This window comes from Rattus rattus, chromosome X (genome assembly GCF_011064425.1).
Source record: "Rattus rattus isolate New Zealand chromosome X, Rrattus_CSIRO_v1, whole genome shotgun sequence".
NCBI lineage: Eukaryota > Metazoa > Chordata > Mammalia > Rodentia > Muridae > Rattus > Rattus rattus.
The window spans coordinates 56,703,663-56,725,787 of NC_046172.1; the positions used below are offsets into that span (position 1 = coordinate 56,703,663).

The following is a 22,125-nucleotide window of genomic DNA, read 5'->3' on the forward strand; positions in this document are numbered from 1 at the left end:
TCGTTATTTCCACCTGGCCAAGTTTTTCTATTGGAAGATAGCAATGGGGGTGGGGAGCAATCGTACTGTGCCTTAAAGGAGAACATCCTAGTATACCACAGTCACTGACCTTTGAGCTTAGCCTTCTGGAGTTGCTGTGAGAAGTCAGATAAAGTGGTTGATGAGGCTAAGGATTAGCTGAGTTAAGAAATCCATTGTGACAAATTTTATTACTTTACAGTTGTGAGAACAAATGAACTAGAGCTGTTGTATGCCATCACATGGATGACTATGACACATACATGCTGGAGTAAAAATAAAGTGGTGTTAAACATTACATGCTATTTCTACAGAGCTCAAAAAAAGTGACAGTGAGATTACATATATAAATACAGCCTATGGAGTCCCTTTAGCATTGTTCATATGCATTTGGCTTAGGAATGGTCACTTGGGATTGAGTAATGTAAAAGGGGCCTTGTCCTTGGAGAAGACTAACTCCTACTCTCTTGTCAGCCATCAATTGCTCATTATTTAAATATCATCCACATGAGCATGTCGACTGGTACTGTCATTGTTCAGATCTTACTTAGTTCTCCAACTTTTACAATCTTTCTAGCCCTCTTCTGTGGTGTTTTAAATGTAGGGTTGTGCTGTAGTGGTCTCACCTCAGGGCTGAGTACCCCATGGTCAGTTCTTCTCTGTTTTGTCCAGTTGTGAATTTTTGTAATAGTCTCTCATCTGCTACAAAACAAGCTTCTTTAATGAGGGCTGATAGCTCTGCACATGTGTTGGTATAATGATAAGTATTTAAAATGCAGTTAGAAACTATAGTGTTTTAGGAAAGTGACAATAGTAGATTCTCCTCTGGGTCCATGCTTCACCAAACACAAGACTTGGCTAGGTTTCTAGTACTATGCATGAATTCTGTTCTATTGCATGGGCCTTACATCAAATTTGATAGCTATTTGTTAGCCCCTAGATATAAATAATTTCTATTACTGAGCCTTTGAAGATATCTTGCTGTTTTGGTCTTCATGGTTCATAGGCATCACAGCTAGGTAAGAATATTTATGACTTTCCTCCCTTGGCAGCTTGCATAGCTCCTTCTGATAGATACTATGAGAGCTAGACCTCATGGAGGAGCCTTCCAGGTAAATTCCAGTTGGACTCCTCCAAGTCCTGTGTCTAAAGTTGGATGTGAATTCAGCAATAGAGTCTTAATTTCAACTTTTCAGAGGCAACAGAGGGCAATAGCAATAGCCTGTATTGTTCGGGGCATCTCTTTGGCTTCCCTGACCAATATCTTGGAATGAAGCACTGAGGTTTTCTTTAGATAGTTTATGATTTTGAGGGGAGCAGGGTCACTCCAAATTGCCTAACTTCATTTAGAAGCATGTATTTACATATACACACATACGTATATACACCAGTACATATGTACGTACCAGTAATTTTCAGTAAAAGTAAAATAATATGATCCCCAATGGCTGTTTGAAACATCCTTAGTGTTACTTAACCCTTCTTTCCTCTTTCTTTGTGTTGCCTTCCCTCCCTCTTCAGGTAACTACCCTCCTCCATTTTCCTCTTTCCCCCTAATTTTCTCCTTTAGGGCTCTGCTACCACAGTTCATATTTACTCTCCTGGTAGCTAAAATTACTCCATTGTTATCTGAAGATTCAGAGCTATAATCCACAAATGAGTGAGAACATGTGTTATGGCATCTTTAACTTGTTTTGTTCATTGATAATTGTTTTCATGCTTATGGGTACAAAATATTGTCCTAAATATTGCTTTATATGTTTTCTCATGTGTATTTGAAATGCTTTTCAAGATCTTTCTCTCTCATATTCATATCTACCTGCATTGTAGAATTGATGCATGTTTACTGGAGCTAGTATCAGATGATCCCTAGGTGGGTTTAGTAGATTTTACCATCCCTTGCCACCATCAATATAACAGAGTTTTGTGTTACTTTCCAGAAAAAATATATCCTAATTTAGAAAAAAATGCAAGAGCATTTCGTTTATCCAGTGTCTATAAACTCTTTGTATATAGAAGAAGGCAGTCCCTTGAGTGGACAAACGTACTTAACACCAAATATCACCACAAATGGGAAGTACCTGGCTCAGAGTGCCTTGCAAATGTCTTTTACAAGGTGTCCTATCCCTGCAACACAGGAAAAGAACGATGGCTAGCCTGAAGAGCAGAGTAAAAAGAGAATATCATCCTCATAATACATGATAGAAAGTAGAACTTGATCTAGGAAAAACGTCACATTTGCTTTCCATCTCTTTGGCCATCCTGCAGCAGTGAGGAATTGTGCCATAGAACAAAGTCACCAACAGTTTTCTTCTCTTACACAATCAAAACGAGCCTGCTATGTCTACCTTAACCTTCCCAGTGCCCTTTGCATTTCAACCCACCTTCCCAACGTTTTATAGTTTGTGAGTCACCTTTCTTGGGTGAACAGGGGCTGCCTGATCTTGCTTGTTTGTTGTTAGCATCGGCTGATCTCAGCATTACAGCTCAGGTACAACGAGAGGTGCTGCATGAGAGCGATCACTTTTTGCTTTAGATTGTCATTTGAATATTCTTCCTACACCAGAGGAAATATCAAATGTCACAAGTGTTAGCTGCTGCTCTTGTGATCTAGTGTGACCCAGGAATAGGATTTTAGATTTTACTTCATTCTAATCCCATTAGCCATCACTCTGCATGGCTAATGGTTACTATAAAGGTCAAGTAAAATTTTTATATTGTTATGTAGAAAAAAAAACCTGTAGGAGATAGTGTTCATTTGGTTCTTACTGTGCATGAGGCTGTGATGTGTAGCAAGAACATAGCATTCTCATGCTACCCCATGAAGACAGTATTTGTTATTTTACCAGTGAGGCAGCAAAGGCTCTGAGAGGATAAGAACTTATTCAAGGTCATATATGGTCTACAAAATGGCAGAGCCAGGATGCAACTGCAAAGTCTATATCCAGAAGGATTCTTTTTTTTTTTTTTTTTTTTTTTTTTTTTTTTTTTTTGCCAAGCTGTGACTGTTTATTAACCGACCAGATTATAAAAATACCACGGCAATACCTTAGTTCATCCGTCTAATAAGCCTGTTTATCTGGTCTTCCCTATTGCCAGCATCTCCACCTTCTACAAAGTGAGGTGTCTTTTTCTTCATGCCACCTCGTGGGGAAGATAGTTTGAAGGGCCATAGGAAGTTATTTGCTTCCTTGAAGCATTTCCCAACTATATAGATCTTATGAATTAGATCCTCCATGCAGATGATGCCAAATTTACCAAGAGGTAGTGCAGTCAAGGAGTTATCTGTCAAGGCAATGCGCTTTTTATTGATTTTGCCATAGCCTCGCTTGTAGATGAGCTCGTTTACTGACTTCAGGTTGGGGTACCCCCATGCAATGTACGGCTCCACGATCCTCAGCATGTTCACTGAAGCCTTGTTGAGCTTCACAAAGGTGCCATGGAGGATCTGCCGAGGACGAAGCAGCTGCAGCACCTTGCGCACCTTTGGACTCACTCCATTGATTCTGATGACAAAGACCAATTTTGGTTCTGCGGGCACATAGAAGTTCCCAGCTTTCCTTGCCATCCTAGCCATGCGAATCTCAGTCCGGTACATCTGTCTGCACTCCTTGTGACAGTGCTTTGCCTTCTCATAGATGAGCTTCCTCCTTGCCTTTCGCAGTGTCTTCAGGGCAAACTTCTTCCTTAGGCGCTTCACCCTCAACTCTGTGAAATTCCTTTGCTTTTTCTTAAGGGTTCCTGGCGTAGCAGCAGCCTTATTTTTCTTCTCTGGTACAGCCTCCTTGGTTCTAGCTGGTAAAGGAGAGTTTTTGTTTTTGTTTTTTGTTTTTATTCTTTTTATTTTTATTTTTTATTGGACATTTATTTACATTTCAAATGTTATTCCCTTTCCTGGTTTCCTGTCCATAAGCCCCCTGTCCCCTTCTATAAGGGTGTTTTCCTCTCCATCCATCTCCCCTTACCCTCTCCCACCCCAACACTCCCCTATATTGGGGGTCCAACCTTGGCAGGACCAAGGGTTTCTTCTTCCATTGATGCCCAGCAAGGCCATCCTCTGCTACATATGCAGTTGGAGCCCTGGGTCAGTCCATGTGTAGTCTTTGGGTAGTGGTTTAGTCCCTGGAAGCTCTGGTTGGTTGGCATTGTTCTTATGGGGTAGCAAGCTCCTTCAGCTCTTTCAATCCTTCCTCTAATTACCCCCAAGGGTGTCCTGTCCTCAGTTCAGTGGTTTGCTGCTAGCATTCACCTCTGTATTTGACATGTTCTGGCTGTATCTCTCAGGAGAGATCTTTCTTTACACCAGAGAAGCATAAAATTAAATTACTTAGCACAATTAATTCTGAATTATTAACTGTTAGCTTTCATTAGTAGGTGGAGCTGTGGAAATTCTAGTTTATCTCCTGGGATTTTGGTAATGTTTAGGATGGTATGAGAAATACTGAGTATCCAGGATAAAAGTGATGGAATGAGTCACTTGCCCCCAAGTTATTCCTAATGCAGGATTAGATCATGTTTTAGGATTCTCTAAAGAATAGAATTAACAAGACCTGAGTAAATATGCTCTCTGGTATATGATAGCTTTACTTTATAATTATTTTCCTATACTATGTTGCTAAAGCAATATGCATTCAGTAAAAAGCATACTTAAAATTTGAACTTTAACATTTCTCAGACTGACCAAATATAGTATAATGCCTTGTTGTGATATTCGGTGGTGGCAGTAAGCCAGAGTTCCAAGTTGGCTACATGGTCACAAAAATAAACTCCCCCCCCCTTACTTGTTGGTTGTGCCAAGGTCTTGTTAAATTGTCCAGGTTGGTATCAAACTTCTTTTTCCCCCATATTGTAAATTTATTAAGCCTTCATAGATATGACATTTTGTCATAGATATTCAAAAATATTTAAACTATGTTTTTAATATAGTCTTAATATTCTTAAGAATATATTAAAATATATTGTTTAAAATAGTTTATCACTGAAAAGTTTTTTTAAATTGGATAATTTTAATTTACACTTTAAATGTTGTCCTTTTTCCCAGTTTCCCATCCATAAACCCCCTATCTCATCTCCCCTTCTTCTATGATTATGTCCCCCCACCCAACCACGTACCCCTTCCCGCCTATCCACCCTGACATTCTCCTACACTGGGGGGTGGTCCAGCCTTGGCAGGACCAAGGGCTTCTCCTTCCATCAGTGCCCAATAAAGCCATCCTCTGCTACATATGCAGCTGGAGCCATGGGTCTCCCCTGATGTGTACTCTTTGGATGGTGGTTTAGTCCCTGGGAGCTCTGGTTGGTTGGTATTGTTGTTCTTATGGGGTTGCAGACCCATTCAGCTCCTTCAGTCCTTTCTCTAATTCCTCCACTGGGGACCCCCATTCTCAGTTCAAAGGTTGTCTGTGAGCATTCACCTCTGTATTTATCATGTTCAGGCAGAGCCTCCCAGGAGTCAGCTATATCAGGCTCCTGTCAGCATGCACTTCTTGGCATCAACAATGTTGTCTGGGTTTGGTGACTGTATGAATATGGGATGGATCCCCAGGTAGGGCAGGCTCTGAATGGCCATTCCTTCAGTCTCTGCTCCAAACTTTGTCTCCATATCTCCTCCTAAGAATATTTGTGTTCACCCTTTTAAGAAGAGTGAAGCATCCACACTTTGGTCTTCCTTCTTCTTAAGCTTCATGTGGTCTGTCAACTGTATCTTGGGTAATCCAAGCTTTTGGCCTCAAACTTCTGATCTCAGACTTCCAGGTTTTGTTATTAAAGGCATTTGCCACCATGCCTGGCTCTGTCTTTGATATTCAGAAAGTTAAGTGTAGTTGATACATTTCTGACTTACACTTTTTTTAGCTTATGATGGATTTATCAGGACATAACCCATTCATTCATAAGTTCAGCAGTGTGTGGGGGCTATTGTGGGAAGTAGAGGGTTAAGGGAATGATTGAAGGAGTTAACAAGTTAGAAACCTAGATAAGAGACTAAATTGCAATTGTTGTATGAAGATATCTTCCTTTGTTGATTTGAAAACTTTTATTTCCTAAAGTCTTTGTATTAGATGAGTCTCACACTCATTGTGCTAGATAATATGGTTTGTTCAAAGTGCACTGACTCAGTGTTACTTGTTTACAAAGTACCTTAAGAGCAACCCTTGGACTAGTAGTGGTTGACCAGATATTTGGACAACATAGCCTAGCCACGTCAATGCATAAAATTACCCAATACGATGACAACATTTGTTGTTAAGAGCTCTGGAGGGTAGAAGGCTCCAGGTTTCCCTAAGCTACTTCCAGTTTTTCACACAACAATTCTCTTAGATGTTACTTCAAGGTCATAGATGCCACAGGCTAATATATTACATTGTCATTTTTCAATAAGAAAGAAGGGCTCCATTAATATGCCATTTTTATTCTTTTGTCTACAGAGACAAATGTCTTCTAAAATCTGCCAGCAGACTTTTCCCTTATATTTCATGGGCTAAGTTGTGGGCCAGCTCTTAGGTCAGTAATTGGCAAGGACAAATGGGAATAATAATACTCCCCTTGGCTTAGGAAACTGGCTCTCCTTGCCCGGAGAATGGTGTTTGCCTGCTTGATAGCTAAAGAAATAGGAGGGAGGAAGACTGTTAGGCTGGCTAGGAATTCTGACTGTTAATCATGGACTTTAAGGAGCAGAGATGTTATAAGTTAACCGGGAACTTTTAGAGCATACTCAAAAGGCCGGGAAGAGAAAAAATTATCTGTGCCATTTTAATAAACACTAAAGAGTTTTTCCTTATTTCCTATCTTTTATAAATGTATTCAATGTATAGAATGTATTCAAGACTCATCCAGGGAAATGGACCCCCATCAAGGTGCACAGAAAATGGGTGGCAGGGATAGGTCCTATATCTGACTCCTCCCTTCTTTCTTTTGGATCACATTTAATGACCGAGAATTTTCTAAGTCTATTAAGAGCTTATATGGAAGGTTCCAGCTGTTGTGTGACACTATTTCTGGGGAGATATGAAAAAAACTGTCTATTCAACCCAAATAAGGAACTGACCTGGGACCAAAGTTTTGGATATTGCCAAAATCCAATTTGGTGAACCAATGAATTTTATTGGGGTTACTTACAGAAATGTGGGTGAAGGGTTACTTACAGGAGCAGAAATCACTCAATAAACAACTGTATTACCAAAGTCTACCCCAGCATAGGTGAAAGATCACAAAACTGGGAATAGAGCACACTGCACAAGCTCCAGGCAGCTCAATGGGTTGGAAAGTGAGTGTATTTTCCTAGTGGCTCAATTGGTCTGAGCATGACTGGTCTCTGTCAATTTAAGGAAGTTTGGCTTCCTCCAGGTTGTTTGCTTGATCTCTGATTCTTCTGGGCTGCTCAGTCTGGTCTGAGTGTCACTCAGCAGTCCTTACTGCTTGTATACTCTTAGGGAGGGAAGGGCCTGATGGACCATATCAGTATCAGGGACCTCGTGAAACTATTTTGAGTTGTAAACTTCCAGGTTTAACCACCTTCTCTACGTTATGAAATGTTTCATCTTCCCTGACAATACTATTATCTCATATCCTTGTAAACTTCCTTTACCTTAAAGGACTTCCCTCCAAGATGAAAGGGTTTAATCTTGGAGGAAACTACTACACAATACCTGCCTAGATACATATACTTATTGTGATCTCTAGTTTTAAAAACCATAACGGAATATGATCTATTGCTACCAATTTACTTTGTATTATATTACTACTTGTCAGAGGTAATCACACTTTTCCTTCTAAGATGTCTCCCTGGTTATGGTGTTTTAGGTATAATTCTAGTTGCACTGAGAAAACTCCTGTGAGAAGACTTGAGACTTCATGTAGCCCAATAGCGCTGCAATAACCTTTTAGACCCAGAGTTATTACTTTCACATAATGATATCTTATCACTGGCCATTTTCTTTCAGACAGAATCAGATACCCCTGCTTTATGCTCCGGTCCCATTTTGTCCTGTAACCTGGCCTTTGCAAGGGTCAGTTACCTCATCTGAAAATGGCCTAAATAATAAGTAGTAAAGCTCCTTACTGCTATTAAAAATAACCACAATTTAAATGAGTAGTAATAGATCAGATTCACTTTCTTTATCTGAAAATGATGAGAGGAGGGAGCTGGGTGCCTTTTTCTTCGTCTTCTTTTTTTACACTCCAGACTTTATCCTCCCCTGGTCCACCGTCCAATTGTTCCACATCTCATACCTCCTCCATCCCCTGTCTTCATGAGGATATCCCAACACCACACACCCCACCAGACCTCTAAATTCCCTGGGGCCTCCAGTCTCTTGAGGGTCAGGTGCATCTTCTCTGACTGGACTCAGACCTGGCAGTCCTCTGCTGTATAAGTGTTGGGAATCTCATCTCAGCTGGTTGGAGATCTCAGAGATCTCAGGGTCCAGGTTAATTGAGACTGCTGGTTCCCCTACAGAGTCACCCTCCTTCTCAGATACTTCCAGCTTTTCCCTAATTTAACCACAGGGGCCAGAAGCTTCTGTTCATTGGTTGGGTGCCTATGTCTGCATCTGACTCTTTCAGCTGCTTGTTAAGTCTTTCAGAGGGCAGTCATGAAGGTCCCTTTTTGTGAAGGCCCCATAGACTCAGTAAAAGTGTCAGGTCTTGGGGCCTCCCCTTGAGCTGGATCCCACTCTGGGCCTGTCACTGGACCTTCTGTTCCTCAGGCTTTTCTCCATTTCCATCCCTGCATTTCTTTCAGACAGGAACAGTTACGGGTCAGAGCTTTGACTGTGGGATAGCAGCCCACCTCCAGCAGAAAGACAGGGTAAAGTGAGGGATGGAGCTGTATACTTTATGGATTTTTAAAGTTCTGTGTCTAATACAGGCCAAGACTAGAACTTGGTTAGGTCTTTAAACTGCCATCTCAAAAGCCAAGGGATACATTTTTATGTTTACAGGATACTGTAAGCCAAATATCTATCTAGATAACTTAGCTAATATAATGTCTTATTTATTTGCCCAAGTTTTAAACAAAGCAGATACGTGTGTGTTCTGTCTCTTAGCGGGCAGTGTGTTGTCAGTCCCACCAGCACAACAATCCTGGAAGCCATCCGGTTTTTCAAACGCTGGCTTCCTCTGAGAGAATCTCCTCCAGGAAACTAAATTCTGCTGACAGAGACATGTATACTCCCCGGGAGAGCATGAGCAAAGATCGTGTTGTTTGTGAGACTGGGTCTTACTCTGTGTGCCAGGCTATTTTTGAGTTCATGATCTTCCTAATGCACTCTGAAGCTCTAGAGTGCATTACCCCACCTGGAAAAACAGAGTTGTATTTTACATTAGTTTGTATTGCTTTTGTGTGTTTGAGCTGTGATGTACTTAGTTCCTTACAGGTTTCTTATATGCTTTGACAATTAAAGAAGTGTTATTATTTATTAGTAAGGGAGAATAAAGAGCTTTTAACCCCATTCCAACTTTAGATTTGGGAGCTGGCAGCTGCATGTAGAGAATCATAGATCGCATATGACCTTCCACTGAGATAAACCCCACACTACCAAACAGAATTTTTTTAATCAAAGGGGAATATTTTAATGTTAGTATTTTCAAAATATTTTTCCTCCCCCCTCTTTAACAGTATCATAGAAGTTACCACGTTTCACCCTCATCCTTGTCCTTATCACTTATGCAATACATTTCTTAAGTATCATGCATCATTTCTTTTGAGCTTGCGACAACCCTGTGATAGAAGTATTATTCTTGAAATGAACTAACTGAGGCTGGGAGATGAGCTTTTAAAGAAAGCGGGTGTTTAAGCTCAGTGATAAGCCCCTATATTAGAAAGGTTGGTTCATGTGTCAAATCACTGGATAGTGTGTATGAAATTTAATTTGGACTACAATTTTCAGTGCTTTTAGACATTTATCATGGTCCCAAAATACTTTTGTAGTAGACACATCACACCTCACATATTGGTTACCTATTATAAAACTAACATGATAAGGACCTTAAAAGTCAGTGTCACCTATCAGTAAGCATTTATTCTCACTCATCTGTATATTGGCTAGAATGGCTCCATTGACCAGGGGCTTTCTTTTTGTTTGCTCCATGCATTTATACTCTTCCTGTAAAAGACAGTGGCAGTGTGTTCTTACTCTTCTTATGATACTAGCAGCAATGCCCATGGTCCTTGAGCAGAGAAATGAGATATTTTAAGGCAAGACACAAAGCTGCTACACTGTCACTTCTTCACAAATTCAGGGTCTAAATTTAGTCAAGTGGACAAGGTAAACATTGAAGTGACGTGCATTCTGCCTTTAGTGAAAGGCGGTGCAGTATCACATGGCAAAGTACATGACTATGGGCAGTGGGAATTTTGGGGATTGGTCCATTCAGTCAACTGTGTTCTGGCTGAAAGTGGTAATGAGGAGCAGGAGAACCAACTTGGAATTTGTTTTTAAGACAATGTCTCATGTATACCAGATCAGCCCCTAATACACTATGTTGTTGAGAATGACTTTGAAGTTCCGATTTCTTGCTCTACCGAATGCTGGGATTACAGGCATGCAGCACTTTGCCCAGCTTGTGCAGTACTGGAGATGAAACCCTGGGTCTCTTACATGCTAAGCAAACACCCTACAAACTAGATGCATGCTCAGGAAAAAAATGTGTCATGGGAAAATATTTCTGATGGAAACCTAGAAATCTAATTAGAAGAGAATAGGGAATAAGGGGGTCTCTCGCCTCTTAACTATTCTTTCTTTCCCTTTTCCTTTCAAATTTTTTTTAATTGAAATAAAATTATGCCATCTTCCTCCTGTCTTTTTCTCCTTAAAGTCCCTCCCAGATACCTTCCCTGAAGCCCCTGCCTCCAAATTGATAGTCCCCTTTTCTTTAATTTCCTTGATGATACTTGGGTAGAATTTAGGGATTGACACTTAGAAGGTCTGATTTTTTTTTGTCACTGCAAAGAGATGGGACTCACACATGCTAGGCAAGTACTCTAGAGTTCAACTGTATCCCAGGATCTTAACCTTGACTTGTTTCCTCTCAGGTTGAGAAAGTTATTTACTCTACAGACTTTAGCATCTAGTATTTGTATGATCTCATCATCGAATTATTAGCACTTTATGTTCTGCTCTGTTTTTAGTTTGCCTGTAAGACAGAGTCTTACTGTGCATCAGTGACTGGGCTGCAGCTCACTATGTAAACCTGGATGGCCTCAAACTCAGGAGAGAACCTCATGCTCCCAACTCCTGGAGTTCTGGGGTTAAAGATGTGCTCAACCACCCCTGGCTATTTTCACTTGGGGAATTAGGTTAAGTTTTCTCAGGTAGTTAGTAACAGAACTAAGACTAGAACCTTGAGGTCTTTTTTGCATTCTAGACATTTGTCACAGAACGGGGAATATTTGGAGGTGGGGGAGGTTCTCACTTCACTGATTCTCCTGAGGTTAACAATTATTCTCCAATTCGGTTACCCACATTGCCATGCTCATCTGTTTCCCATTTCCTGAAGGGTCTGAAGGAAGAGAAGTAGACCAAAATCCTGCCAGGAAGGGTGGAAGGTCAAATTGAGGAAGTATTTGCTCCGTGCAATTGTGTTTTTAACAATTCTATGCTATAAGGGGAAGAAGTTGATAGCACTGTGCCCTCCCCCTCCCTTCCCTGAGATCTTTCAAAGAGGCATCTGTTGCCATTTGATATCTTAATTTAGGTTATTCCTGGAAAAGAAGCTAGCTATGAATCGTGGGCTCTTCTAACTTTGCAATATTATAAGCACATACGTATGTTCACATATTCTTAAGATGCTCATGTAATATTCAATTTGAGGTAAGAGTCGCTTATTGCTGTTTCGCAGATTAGCACATATTAATAGCTCAAACCTAAGGCATAGAGAAGGGGCCTAGCTCCTGAGTCTCGTATACTGTGCAGCTGTTTGGGAGTGTGCCAGCACACTAGGACAAGGGACCGGACTCAGTTTCTACTCGCTACTTCCATGACATGGAACCATTTTGCCTTTGTCAGCCTTTATTTTGACTGTAATGCGCGGGTATTAATTGTGTCCATGTTGGTAAGGACAATGTTAGATCATATATAAAATGTGCTTGATGCTCAAATGCTCGTTCCTTTCCTGTGAGGCATTAATGTGAAACTTTCAAGTTTAAACTGTACGTAAACAATTTTTAAACTTTAAACTGTATACATTCCTCTTTAACTTCTGCATTGTAAGTTTGCAATGCTCTAAATGAAAATCCCTTATAGGCTCATTTTCAATAAAACTTAAATATCTGAACACTTGTCCTCCAGTTGGTGGATACTTTGGGGGAGGAAATGTTACCCGAAGACTGTGCAGCCTTGATTATTAGGAAATACATCGTAGGGGGTAGGCTTTGAGGGTTTATGACACCCCCCTTCATATTTCTGCTTCACATTTGCCTTTGAAGATAAAATTTCTCAGCTTCCTGCATCAGCTGCCCGCTGCCACATATCTGCTGTCATCATGGACTTTTATCCCTCTGGAAACCTAAGCCAAAATAAAATGGTTCTTCCATGGATTGCTTTTGGCCATGGTATTTTATCACAGCAACAAAAAACAACGAATTCAACCTTATAAGATTTATAAACTTTAGATTTATGTCTTGGCATCATTTATTTAGTTTTGGAGTTTTTGAGCAATGATCTTGCTGTGACTGCTTGGGCTACTCTGGAACTCACCATACTTATTCTTCATTCTCTTCAGTGCCACCATTCCCAGTGTTGTTATTCTTCGTTGTGCTTCAGTACATGTTCATATTGCTTTCTCGGTCTGGTCCAAGGACCTAAGCAAAGAGACAACTTCTCTCCATGCAGTTTTTCATATTTAGGTGCCTATTAGATGTCATTGCCCTCTGTCAAACTGCTGAGCTATGTTATTTTATCCTTATTACTGAGGGTCTGAGGGTATCTTAATGTTAGAACATAGGGCATTTGGCTTGTGTGCTGGCAAGTTTTGTGTCAACTTGACACACGCTAGAGTCATATTGGAAATGGGTGCCTCAATTAAGAAAATGATCCCACGCTAGACTGGCAAATTTGTGGTTCATTTTCTTGATTGATTATTTGTGTGTGAGGGCCCAGCTCACTGTGTGTGGTACTGCTCCTGGATTGGTGGTCCTGGATGCTATAAAAAGAAGAGTAAACTTTTCTCCTTCATGACTTCTGTATTAGCTCCTGCCTCTAGGTTCCTGCCCTGATTTACCTCAGCGATAGACTCTGACATGGAACTATAATCTGAAATAAACCCTTTTCTCCCAAGTTGCTTATGGTCCTGGTGTTTATCACAGCAGTAGATACCATCAGGCATATACATGCAGCTGTGTGGTAAGCAAATCTAGCATTGCCATCACTTCCACCACAAAAGAAAACCCTGAGTTATTGTTTCCTGTTTTCTAATTTTTGAGGTCATCACTTTTTAATAAAGCAGCATAGTAAATCTTTATTTTCTTGTGAAGGTCCCTCATATGTTGCTGTGTGCAAAGGTCCTATTTCCTGCCTTAGAGCAGCATTGACATCCTGTAAAAAGAGTGGTTAATATCTTGCCCGCACACTTGTACTGCATGCTGGGAACTCAGACACTAGTTCAAGTGGGTGGGGCAGGTAACGTAAGCTTCAGTCCTCTGCCAAGTAGGAGGAAGAGAGAGAAACAGCTGTCAGCTCCACAGCTGGTCTGGTCAACTCAAGTGATCCCAACTTCATCTGGCTAGAAATTGAGTGTCCCCAGTCCACGAGAGGTTTGCTGAATCAGAACCAGTGTCTTAAAATCTTTAGCAGTTTTTCCTCCAGTGAGGACAGAAGTTGACTGGCTCTGCCTGCCTGGACATGTGTTCCAAAAAACAATCCACGTCCATTTGTCCTGCTCCTGAAGTGTCTCTCCCAGCTGCTTCTTTAGAGCAGATTCTCTGTGCATGACTCTCACATGCTTTGTCAGACACATGCTTCTTTCAGCACTCACTTTGGTACATAAACCAACAAATGACTGAAAAGGATAGAACGTTATAATAATATAAGAAACCACATCTACCAGATGTGGTACTTCATACTTATAATCCAAGCACTCTGGTGATTGAGGAAGGAGGAATTTAAGGCCCATCTGAGCTAGATACAATACAATACAGAAGAAAGAGCACTTTCCATAGGTGATTTGTGTTTTATTTATTCTGACTGTTTATGAAAGATGTTGTCAGCTTAATGTCAGCATCCATTTTTATAAAGTGAAAGGAAAATAGGCTTTTATAGTTTATTTCTAGTCCTTGATGGAGTATGAGGGCCTTGAGAGCGGGCTCCAATGGCCTTGCCTTATCTAAATTCCCTCAGAACTATGACCGTGCTTGACACAAACTTATTGGGTATATTTTGTCTAACACAGATAAAAGAATTTGTGTAACTAGAATGCTGAATTTATGTTTACAAAGCAAAATATCAATGTAAAAGAGAAGTTATAATTCGCCTATATCTCTCACACTTTGATAATTTGTTTTCCTTATGGTTTGTGTAGCAGTTTTTGTGCATGTTAAATGCTTTTCTCACGCACACATGACGGTGCAACAGAGTTCCTTATTCCTAGATTTTTCCAGAATGAATGAAATATTAACTTAATGCATATAATTCCACAATACTACTTATGTTAATTATTTTTACCCCATCTTCTTTTCCTTCTACTTATCCATTTTGACTTTTTTCAATTTTTCCATTCTTTTTCACATGCTCACTTTTTTTTTTTTTTTTTTTTTTGGTTTTTGTGAGACAGTATTTTACATAGCCCATATTGGCTTACATCTTTCTGGTTCTGTCTCCTAAATGCTAGGGTTAGAATTATGTACCACCATACCAGATTTAAGTTATTACTTTATGTATATAATGCTGAGGGATTAGAGGAGAGACTCCTAAGCCCCAAGTAGGATATAGCAGAATCGAGCAAGACTTAGACTCCATTGACATATAGGAATGGGATCTTGAAGGCTGAGTTGTAGTTGGCCAGTGAAGTAGAAGGAAGAAAATGGGAAGTGGAGAGCATATATTGTTCAAAGATAGCTGTCACCAGATATACTAGATAGGTTTTTTTTTTTTTAGTTATTTATGTACATTTCGAATGTTATCCGATTTCCTGGTTTCCCCTCCACAACACCCCTATATACCATCTTCCTCCTTGCTTCTATGAGGGTGCTCCCCAACCCACCCACCCACTCCCACCTCACTGCTCTAGCATTCCCCTACACTGGGCCATTGAGCCTTTACAGGACCAAGGGCCTCCTCTCCCATTGATGCCAGATAAGGCCATCTTCTGCTACATAGGCAGCTGGAGCCAGGTGGTTCTTCTGTTGGTGGTTTAGACCCTGGTTGCTCTGGGGGGTATTTTGTTGGTTGATATTGTTGTTCTTACTATGGGGTTGCAAACCCCTTCAGCTACTTCAATCCTTCCCCAACTCCTCCATTGGGGTTGGCTACAAACATCTGCATCTATTTTGGTCAGGAGCTGGCAGAGCCTCTCAGGAGACAGCTATATCAGGCTCCTGTCAGCAAGCACTTGTCATCAGCAAAAGTGTCTGGGTTTGGTGTCTGCATATGGGATGGATCCTCTGGTGGGACCATCTCTGGATGGCATTTCCTCCAGTCTCCATTCCTCCCTTTGTCTCCCTGTATTTCCTTTAGAGAGGAACAATTTTGTGTTGATATTTTTGAGATGGGCAGGTGGCCCCATCCCTCAACTGGGGGTCATGCCTAACCTCTGGATATGTTATGGTCTCTCTCCCCTTTGTTGGGTATTTCAGCTGCTGTCATCAATGTTGGGTCTTGGGAGCCTCTTGCTTTCCTGGCGTCTGGGACAACATGATACAAGCTAAAGTCATCAGAAAGGACACAACTTGAATTAAGAAAATGCCCCCATAAGATCAGGGAGCACCCAGCACGTTGTGGGTGGTTCTACCTTGAACTAGTGGTCATGGATTCTATAAAAAACAGGCTGAGCAAGCTAGGGGAAGCAAGCTAGTAAGCATCCCTCCTCCATGGCCTTTGTATCAGCTCCTGCCTCCAGGTTCCTGCCCTGTTTGAGTTCCTGTCCTGACTCCCTTTGATGATGAACAGTTATTGGAAGTATAAGCCAAACAAACCGTTCCTCCCCAATTTGCTTTTTGGTCATGGTGTTTTATTGTAGTAATAGAAACCCTAACTAAGACACCTTCTCTCTCAGGGTATACAAATTGAGTCCTTTAGTCAATGCTTGCTTTAAGGAAAGAGATTTTAAGTAGTTCTACTTCATAATGGCAGGGTGTCCTTGGATTAGAAACTTAATATCTCTGGTTTGGTGTTTTCATTTATAAAACAATAGTACTATCTAGTATGTTTTATAATGGTACAATAATAAGATAAGTAAACTATCAGAATGAAAACAAATTACTTTTATGAGCATAAATGCAAAATTCTTAAGTAAAAAATGTTAGCTATCTTAATCTAACAGTAATAAAAATGTATCACGAGGGACCTGGTTTGTTGGCTCAGTGGTCAAGGGTGCTTAATGCTCTTCCAGAGGACCCAAGTTCAGTTCCTAGCACCCACGTCAGGTGGCTCACAACTGCCCATGACTCCAACTCCAAAGGATCCAATGCCTCTGGACTCTGCAGGCATCTGTACCCATGCACATATATACCCCCTCGCACACACAAAAATTTAAAGATATTAAAAATAAATCTTAAAAAGTATATCACCATTAGCTAGTACTTACCTTATACCCCTCTCTCAAAATCATCCTTGGAAGTCAAGCATTGGAATTCCATTCATGATTAGTATAAAGGAAAAAAAAATCATGTATTTATCTTAATAAATCTAGAATGGAAAAGGAATTCATAGTTTAGTAATGATTGCACAATAAGTATACTTTAGTAGAGAAACTCTACAACTCTAAATATGTATTTCTTACATGAGGAAGATGATAAGGGTACCCATTTCCATAGTAGTGTTTAATCAGATTCTGCAAGGCCTGGCTGATGCTCTAAGAATGGAAATTAAGTGATGAGTCAATTTTGTAAGAAATATATAAATTGCTATGTTTTTCAGATGATGTAACCACTTAATGAGAATAATATTATCATTAATAATACAATCCAAACTGACCTTATATGAAAATTCGACAGCATGTCAATTATGCATCATTAATTAAAAAGTCAATATTATTTTCTGTATTTGCCATATTTATCCAATATAAGTATTGAGACCTTCTGTATTTTTAATAAACATTTTAAAATATGGAGAAGACATTTTTAGCAGGAATAGTTAAGATCACAATGAAGAAAAAGTAAACTCTAGTAATGGTATGGAAAAATCTAAATGCATTTTTATGTTTCATGCTATCAAATCCTTTGCCTTAATATTTTATACATGTTAATTCAACTCAAATTAATCTTTAAATTAAAATTTAGTTTGATTTTTATCCTAGCATTCATTTGAAAGTCAGAGTTCACCAATAGTCAACCTTATAAAGAAAGAATTCTTATCAGCAAGAAATAATTTAAGATTAAAAACTCAGGTGATAGCAGATGCTGGTGAGGATGTGGAGAAAGAGGAACACTCCTCCATTGTTGGTGGGATTAGAAGCTGGTACAACCACTCTGGAAATCAGTCTGGAAGTTCCTCAAAAAATTGGACATTAAATTACCTGAGGACCAAGCTATACCTCTCTTGGGCATATACCCAAAAGATGCCCCAACATATAAAAAAGATACGTGTTCCACTATGTTCATAGCATCTTTATTTATAAGAGTCAAAAGTTGGAAAGAACCCAGATGCCCTTAAACAGAGGAATGGATTCAGAAAATGTGGTACATCTACACAATGGAATACTACTCAGCTATCAAAAACAATGACTTCATGAAATTCATAGGCAAATGATGGACCTAGAAAATATCATCCTGAGATAAAATCAGTCACAAAAGAACACACATGGTATGCACTCACTGTTTAAGTGGATATTAGCACAAAGCTTGAATTACAAGATACAATCCACAGACCACGTGGACGCCAAGAAGAAAGGCACTTATCAAAAGTGGATGCTGGTCCAGTCCTTCTTAAAGGGGAACAAAATATTCATAGAGGAGATATAGAGACAAAGTTGGGAGCAGAGACTGAAGGAATTGTCTTTCAGAGCCTGCCCCACCTGGGGATACAGCTGTCTACTGAGACGCTCCAACCTGACTGTGACAAATACTCTTCGTATTGGAAGATTTAGAGAAAGGATTGAAGGAGCTAAAGTGGCTTGCAACCCTATAAGAACAACAATGCCAACCAACCAGAGCTCCCAGGGACTAAACCACTACCCAAGTAGTACACATGGAGGGACCCATGGCTTTAGCTGCATATGTAGCAGAGGATGGCCTTGTTGGGGCACCAATGGGAGGGAAGCCCCATGGTCCTGCCAAGGGGTGACCTCCCAATTTAGAAATGTCGGGATGGGGAGGTAGGGAGGGGTGTGTTTGGGGAGGTGGAACTTGTCTTATAGAAGAAGGGAGGGGGATAGGATATAGGGGCTTATGTCCCAGAAACCAGGTAAGGAATAACATTGAAATGTAAATAAAATAAAAATAAATAAATATCTAATAAAATATATAAAAAAAAGAAATACTTTTTTTTGTATTGGTAACTCCTCGAAGTCAGTATAGTAAAAAACAGTCTTAGAGGGCATTGCTGTCAACACTTCTTCTAAATTACCACAATAGTTCATTAAGCTCGAACACTTAGTGGGTTTTCTAGCCCAAAGTTCCTAAAGTTCTTACACAATCCTCCCCAAAACATGTTCAGGACTGTCCTTAGGGTTTCTACTGTTGTAATGACACACCATGACCAAAAGCAAAATGGTTTCTTTGGCTTACAGATTGCAGTCTATCACTCAGGGAAGCCAAGGTGGAACTCAAGGCAGGAACCTGGAGGCAGTGGCTGAGGTAGAAGCCATAGAGGAATGCTGCTTACTTACTTGCTCTTCATAGCCTGTCCAGTACTGCTTTCACAGACATTCCAGGACCACTTCCATGGGTGGCACCACTCAACACTATGATAGGCCCTCCTACATCAACCATGCATCAAGGAAATGCCACACAGACATGTTGACAGGCAGTCTGATGAAGGCATTTTCTCAACTGAGGATCCCTTTCCCAAATAACACGAGATCCTGTTAAGCTGAGAAAAAAATCACAACAATGACTCTTTGACAACTGTGTATTGTCAGTGTTTCTTTAGGAGCTTTGTGACTTAGACTTGTGCTGAGCAGCAGAGAAGTTAATTACATTTCATCCCCAAGTGAAGGACTGGGTTCTCCACCTGCCATAAAGCTAGCTATGAAGTGTTGTTTCCTATCTAAATCTTCCACGATTCCACTCGTGCCAGCTTTTAATATGATTCCGTGGATCCTTCAATAATCCTAAAGAATTCATTCAAAGAGGTAGCCCTGGATTCCTACTGTCTTGGATCACAGGCTGTTTGAGGTCGTTTGAATTCATACAGCATACAGATTCACTGTTCTGGGTATATTTATTTCACATTTGCATTTCCTTTTTTTTCTTTTTAAAAGATCAAATGAATGCTACTCATGTGTGAAAAACACAGAAGGGAAGCACCAGTGTTTTAGCAACAGAGGCCCCCTTTGAGTGGCATTTTTGGAGCAAGAGCTTGCAATGGCTTCAGCTCTACCCGTAGAACCTGTCTTTGGCAGAGGTAGAATGATTTCAGGTTATATTTGAGGAGATCAAACCTACCTGAGACCCATGCAAAACAGCATATTCTGCACTGACTGTAGTGGTTTTTTTTCCTTCCAAGGAGCTGTGGGAACTGACTGTATGAAACCTGAAATTGTACCTTTCATTCTCATTTCTAAGTCCAGAGTTTAAATGATAGAAATTTAATGCGAAGCTTCTCTTCTGTGTCTAGGAGAGGAAGAAGAAATTTGAGAAGGATGGTGAGAGGTTTTACTCCCTACTGGACCGGCACTTACATCTGTCATCCAAAAAGAAAGAATCTCAGTTGCTAGAGGTATGTACGCTCACCAAGTCTAATCCGCTTCCTTCTTGTGCTGGGCCTTAGAAACTAGTTATTTCTGGTTGTGAGATTTTTCCATAAGATGGCTTAACAGGAGCCATAGAAACATTCACAGAGAATACATGAGGCCTATGTCCCAGGCTTTCTGAGTATTACACCAGTCCCTCCACTAACTTCCTTTAGTAAGGAACTTTATTCCTGGCTTCAGTCCCAGTGTGGAAGAATGATACTCAAAGATCTCGGGTGTTACTTTCAATTCCGAGTTTCCAAGTCTGTGGTTCTAGATTCTATGTTGGGATAGAGAAAAAGTAGTATTTTATTTGGTATATGAGAAGCACCCCGTGTGGTATTCCACTGATTGTTTTGGTGGGATAAGGGATACCGTACTAGGGCCACTGCTTCTATGACACCAGCAGTGGCTCCAGTTCCTCCAAGCAACTATTTAATAGATATGTACCAAATCATTATGCTGGGTGGAACAAGGCTAGAGGGACACTAATACGATGTCATTGTCCCTCTAGTTGGGATTCTAATATAAATATGTGCACTAATCTCACAGCACAAGGCTCGTTCTGTATTATAAAATGCATGCTTATATAATTGTCTTAAGGGACCAGGGGAATGTGGAGGTAAAGACTAATGACTGGATGGAGGAAATACTTTTGTGGAAGAAACTTGCCTTTCCAATTTGAGATAATCATTTGAAAAAAAGATAAAAAATATGACAAACAGAAATGGGAGAATTGCCCTAGAAAGAGGCTAGTAGCCTCAAGGCAGAAAGGCATGAGATAGTTTTGAGAAGTGATTGGTTGAGAATTGATATTACTCTAAAAGACTAGTGAAAGATGAGATAGAGTAATCAAATGCAGTGGGCTTCCATCTTGACTGGTACCACAAAAACAACAACAAAGGAAAAGAAAATATAGCCAAGACGTGAGAACATGGAGAAAAATTTATTACCTGCAGCGGGCAATGAGAGCACAGGGATGATTTCCAAAGTGATGCTGTCCGAACACAAGGAGGGTGAGGACATTTTTAGAGAGGCCATAAAATAAGGGTTCGTCCTTGCTTAGCAGCTGGGAACCCAACTGGTTTCCCATATTTCTGTAAATGGTTCCCTAAATGATAATAGTGGCTCTCTGTGCACAAGTTGCCTGTGCAGACAGTGTGGCTTTTCTCAAATCAGTCTAGAATTATAGCGCATGTTAGGCAGGGAGTGTCTATTTTACCAATGAAAACCTAAGGGGATCATCAGTCTCTAAAGACCCTCCCCCGGCAGCTATTTTGCGGGTTGTTATAACTTACCCAGAGGAATTTTATTCATCCTTTGTGGAACTACTAAAGAATCTCTTGGAGGCTTATATACAGTTTCTTGTAGATGGGGTCCTCACACCTTTCTTCTGCGATGATTTTTCTTTGTATCCTTTCACTGAAATAAATGCCATCTGGGATTATGACCATATGCTTCATGCCCAGTCCTGTGAGTCCTATAAGTGACTGCGAAATCTGGGGCTAGTCTTAAGGACCCATGAGAATATATTACGTAGTTTGAAGGTTTCTGTTGTTTGTTTGTTTTTCTATGAAGGTGTTTTAAGTATTCTGACCATTTTATATGCTGGGTAGGTGTCCTTGTTGACACTTTGGAAATTTTGATGCTTTCAAATAGGATCTCCCTCAGAATGTCCTGAGATCCCCAGAAGTCTCCCTGCCTCTGCCACAGGCTGGGCTGGTAGGCTTGAGCCACCACACTCAGCCTTTGTTGACATTTCTGATGAGCAAGGCTGCAGCCCTTATACTGTTTATTGAAAAGTGAAATAAGAGAACTTGTGTTAGTCACTTTTTTTAAACAAAGAGCTTTTATTTTTAGAGGTATTTTATTTAGCTAGGTGTGGCGGGTAGTGGTTATAATCCCAACATTCAAGAGCCTGAGGCAGGAGGATTACTGTGAATGTGAGGGCACTCTGGGCTACATAATAATTATTTTTATAGTGAGAGTCTGCCTTAGAAATGACGGAAAGATAAGAAGGGATGAAGAGATAGAAGGAGGAAGAGAGAGGGAGAAGGCTGCTGT

At 40.3% G+C, this 22,125-nt stretch overlaps 2 protein-coding genes across 3 annotated transcripts in view; one reads left to right on the top strand and one right to left on the bottom strand.

The window, feature by feature from the left end:
• The window catches only part of Ophn1 (oligophrenin 1), a 256,595-nt gene that overhangs the window by 151,313 nt on the left and 83,157 nt on the right, over positions 1–22,125 (top strand). For both annotated transcript variants that reach the window (XM_032889327.1, XM_032889328.1), the window contains one exon: positions 19,947–20,048. In XM_032889327.1, the coding sequence (XP_032745218.1) occupies positions 19,947–20,048 (102 nt within the window). The remainder of the gene's footprint in view (positions 1–19,946; positions 20,049–22,125) is intronic.
• On the bottom strand, positions 3,042–3,689 carry LOC116887803 (60S ribosomal protein L7-like). Its single transcript, XM_032889329.1, has one exon. It carries the CDS (start codon positions 3,614–3,616, stop codon positions 3,068–3,070), a length of 549 nt encoding a protein of 182 aa, XP_032745220.1. The 5' UTR covers positions 3,617–3,689; the 3' UTR covers positions 3,042–3,067.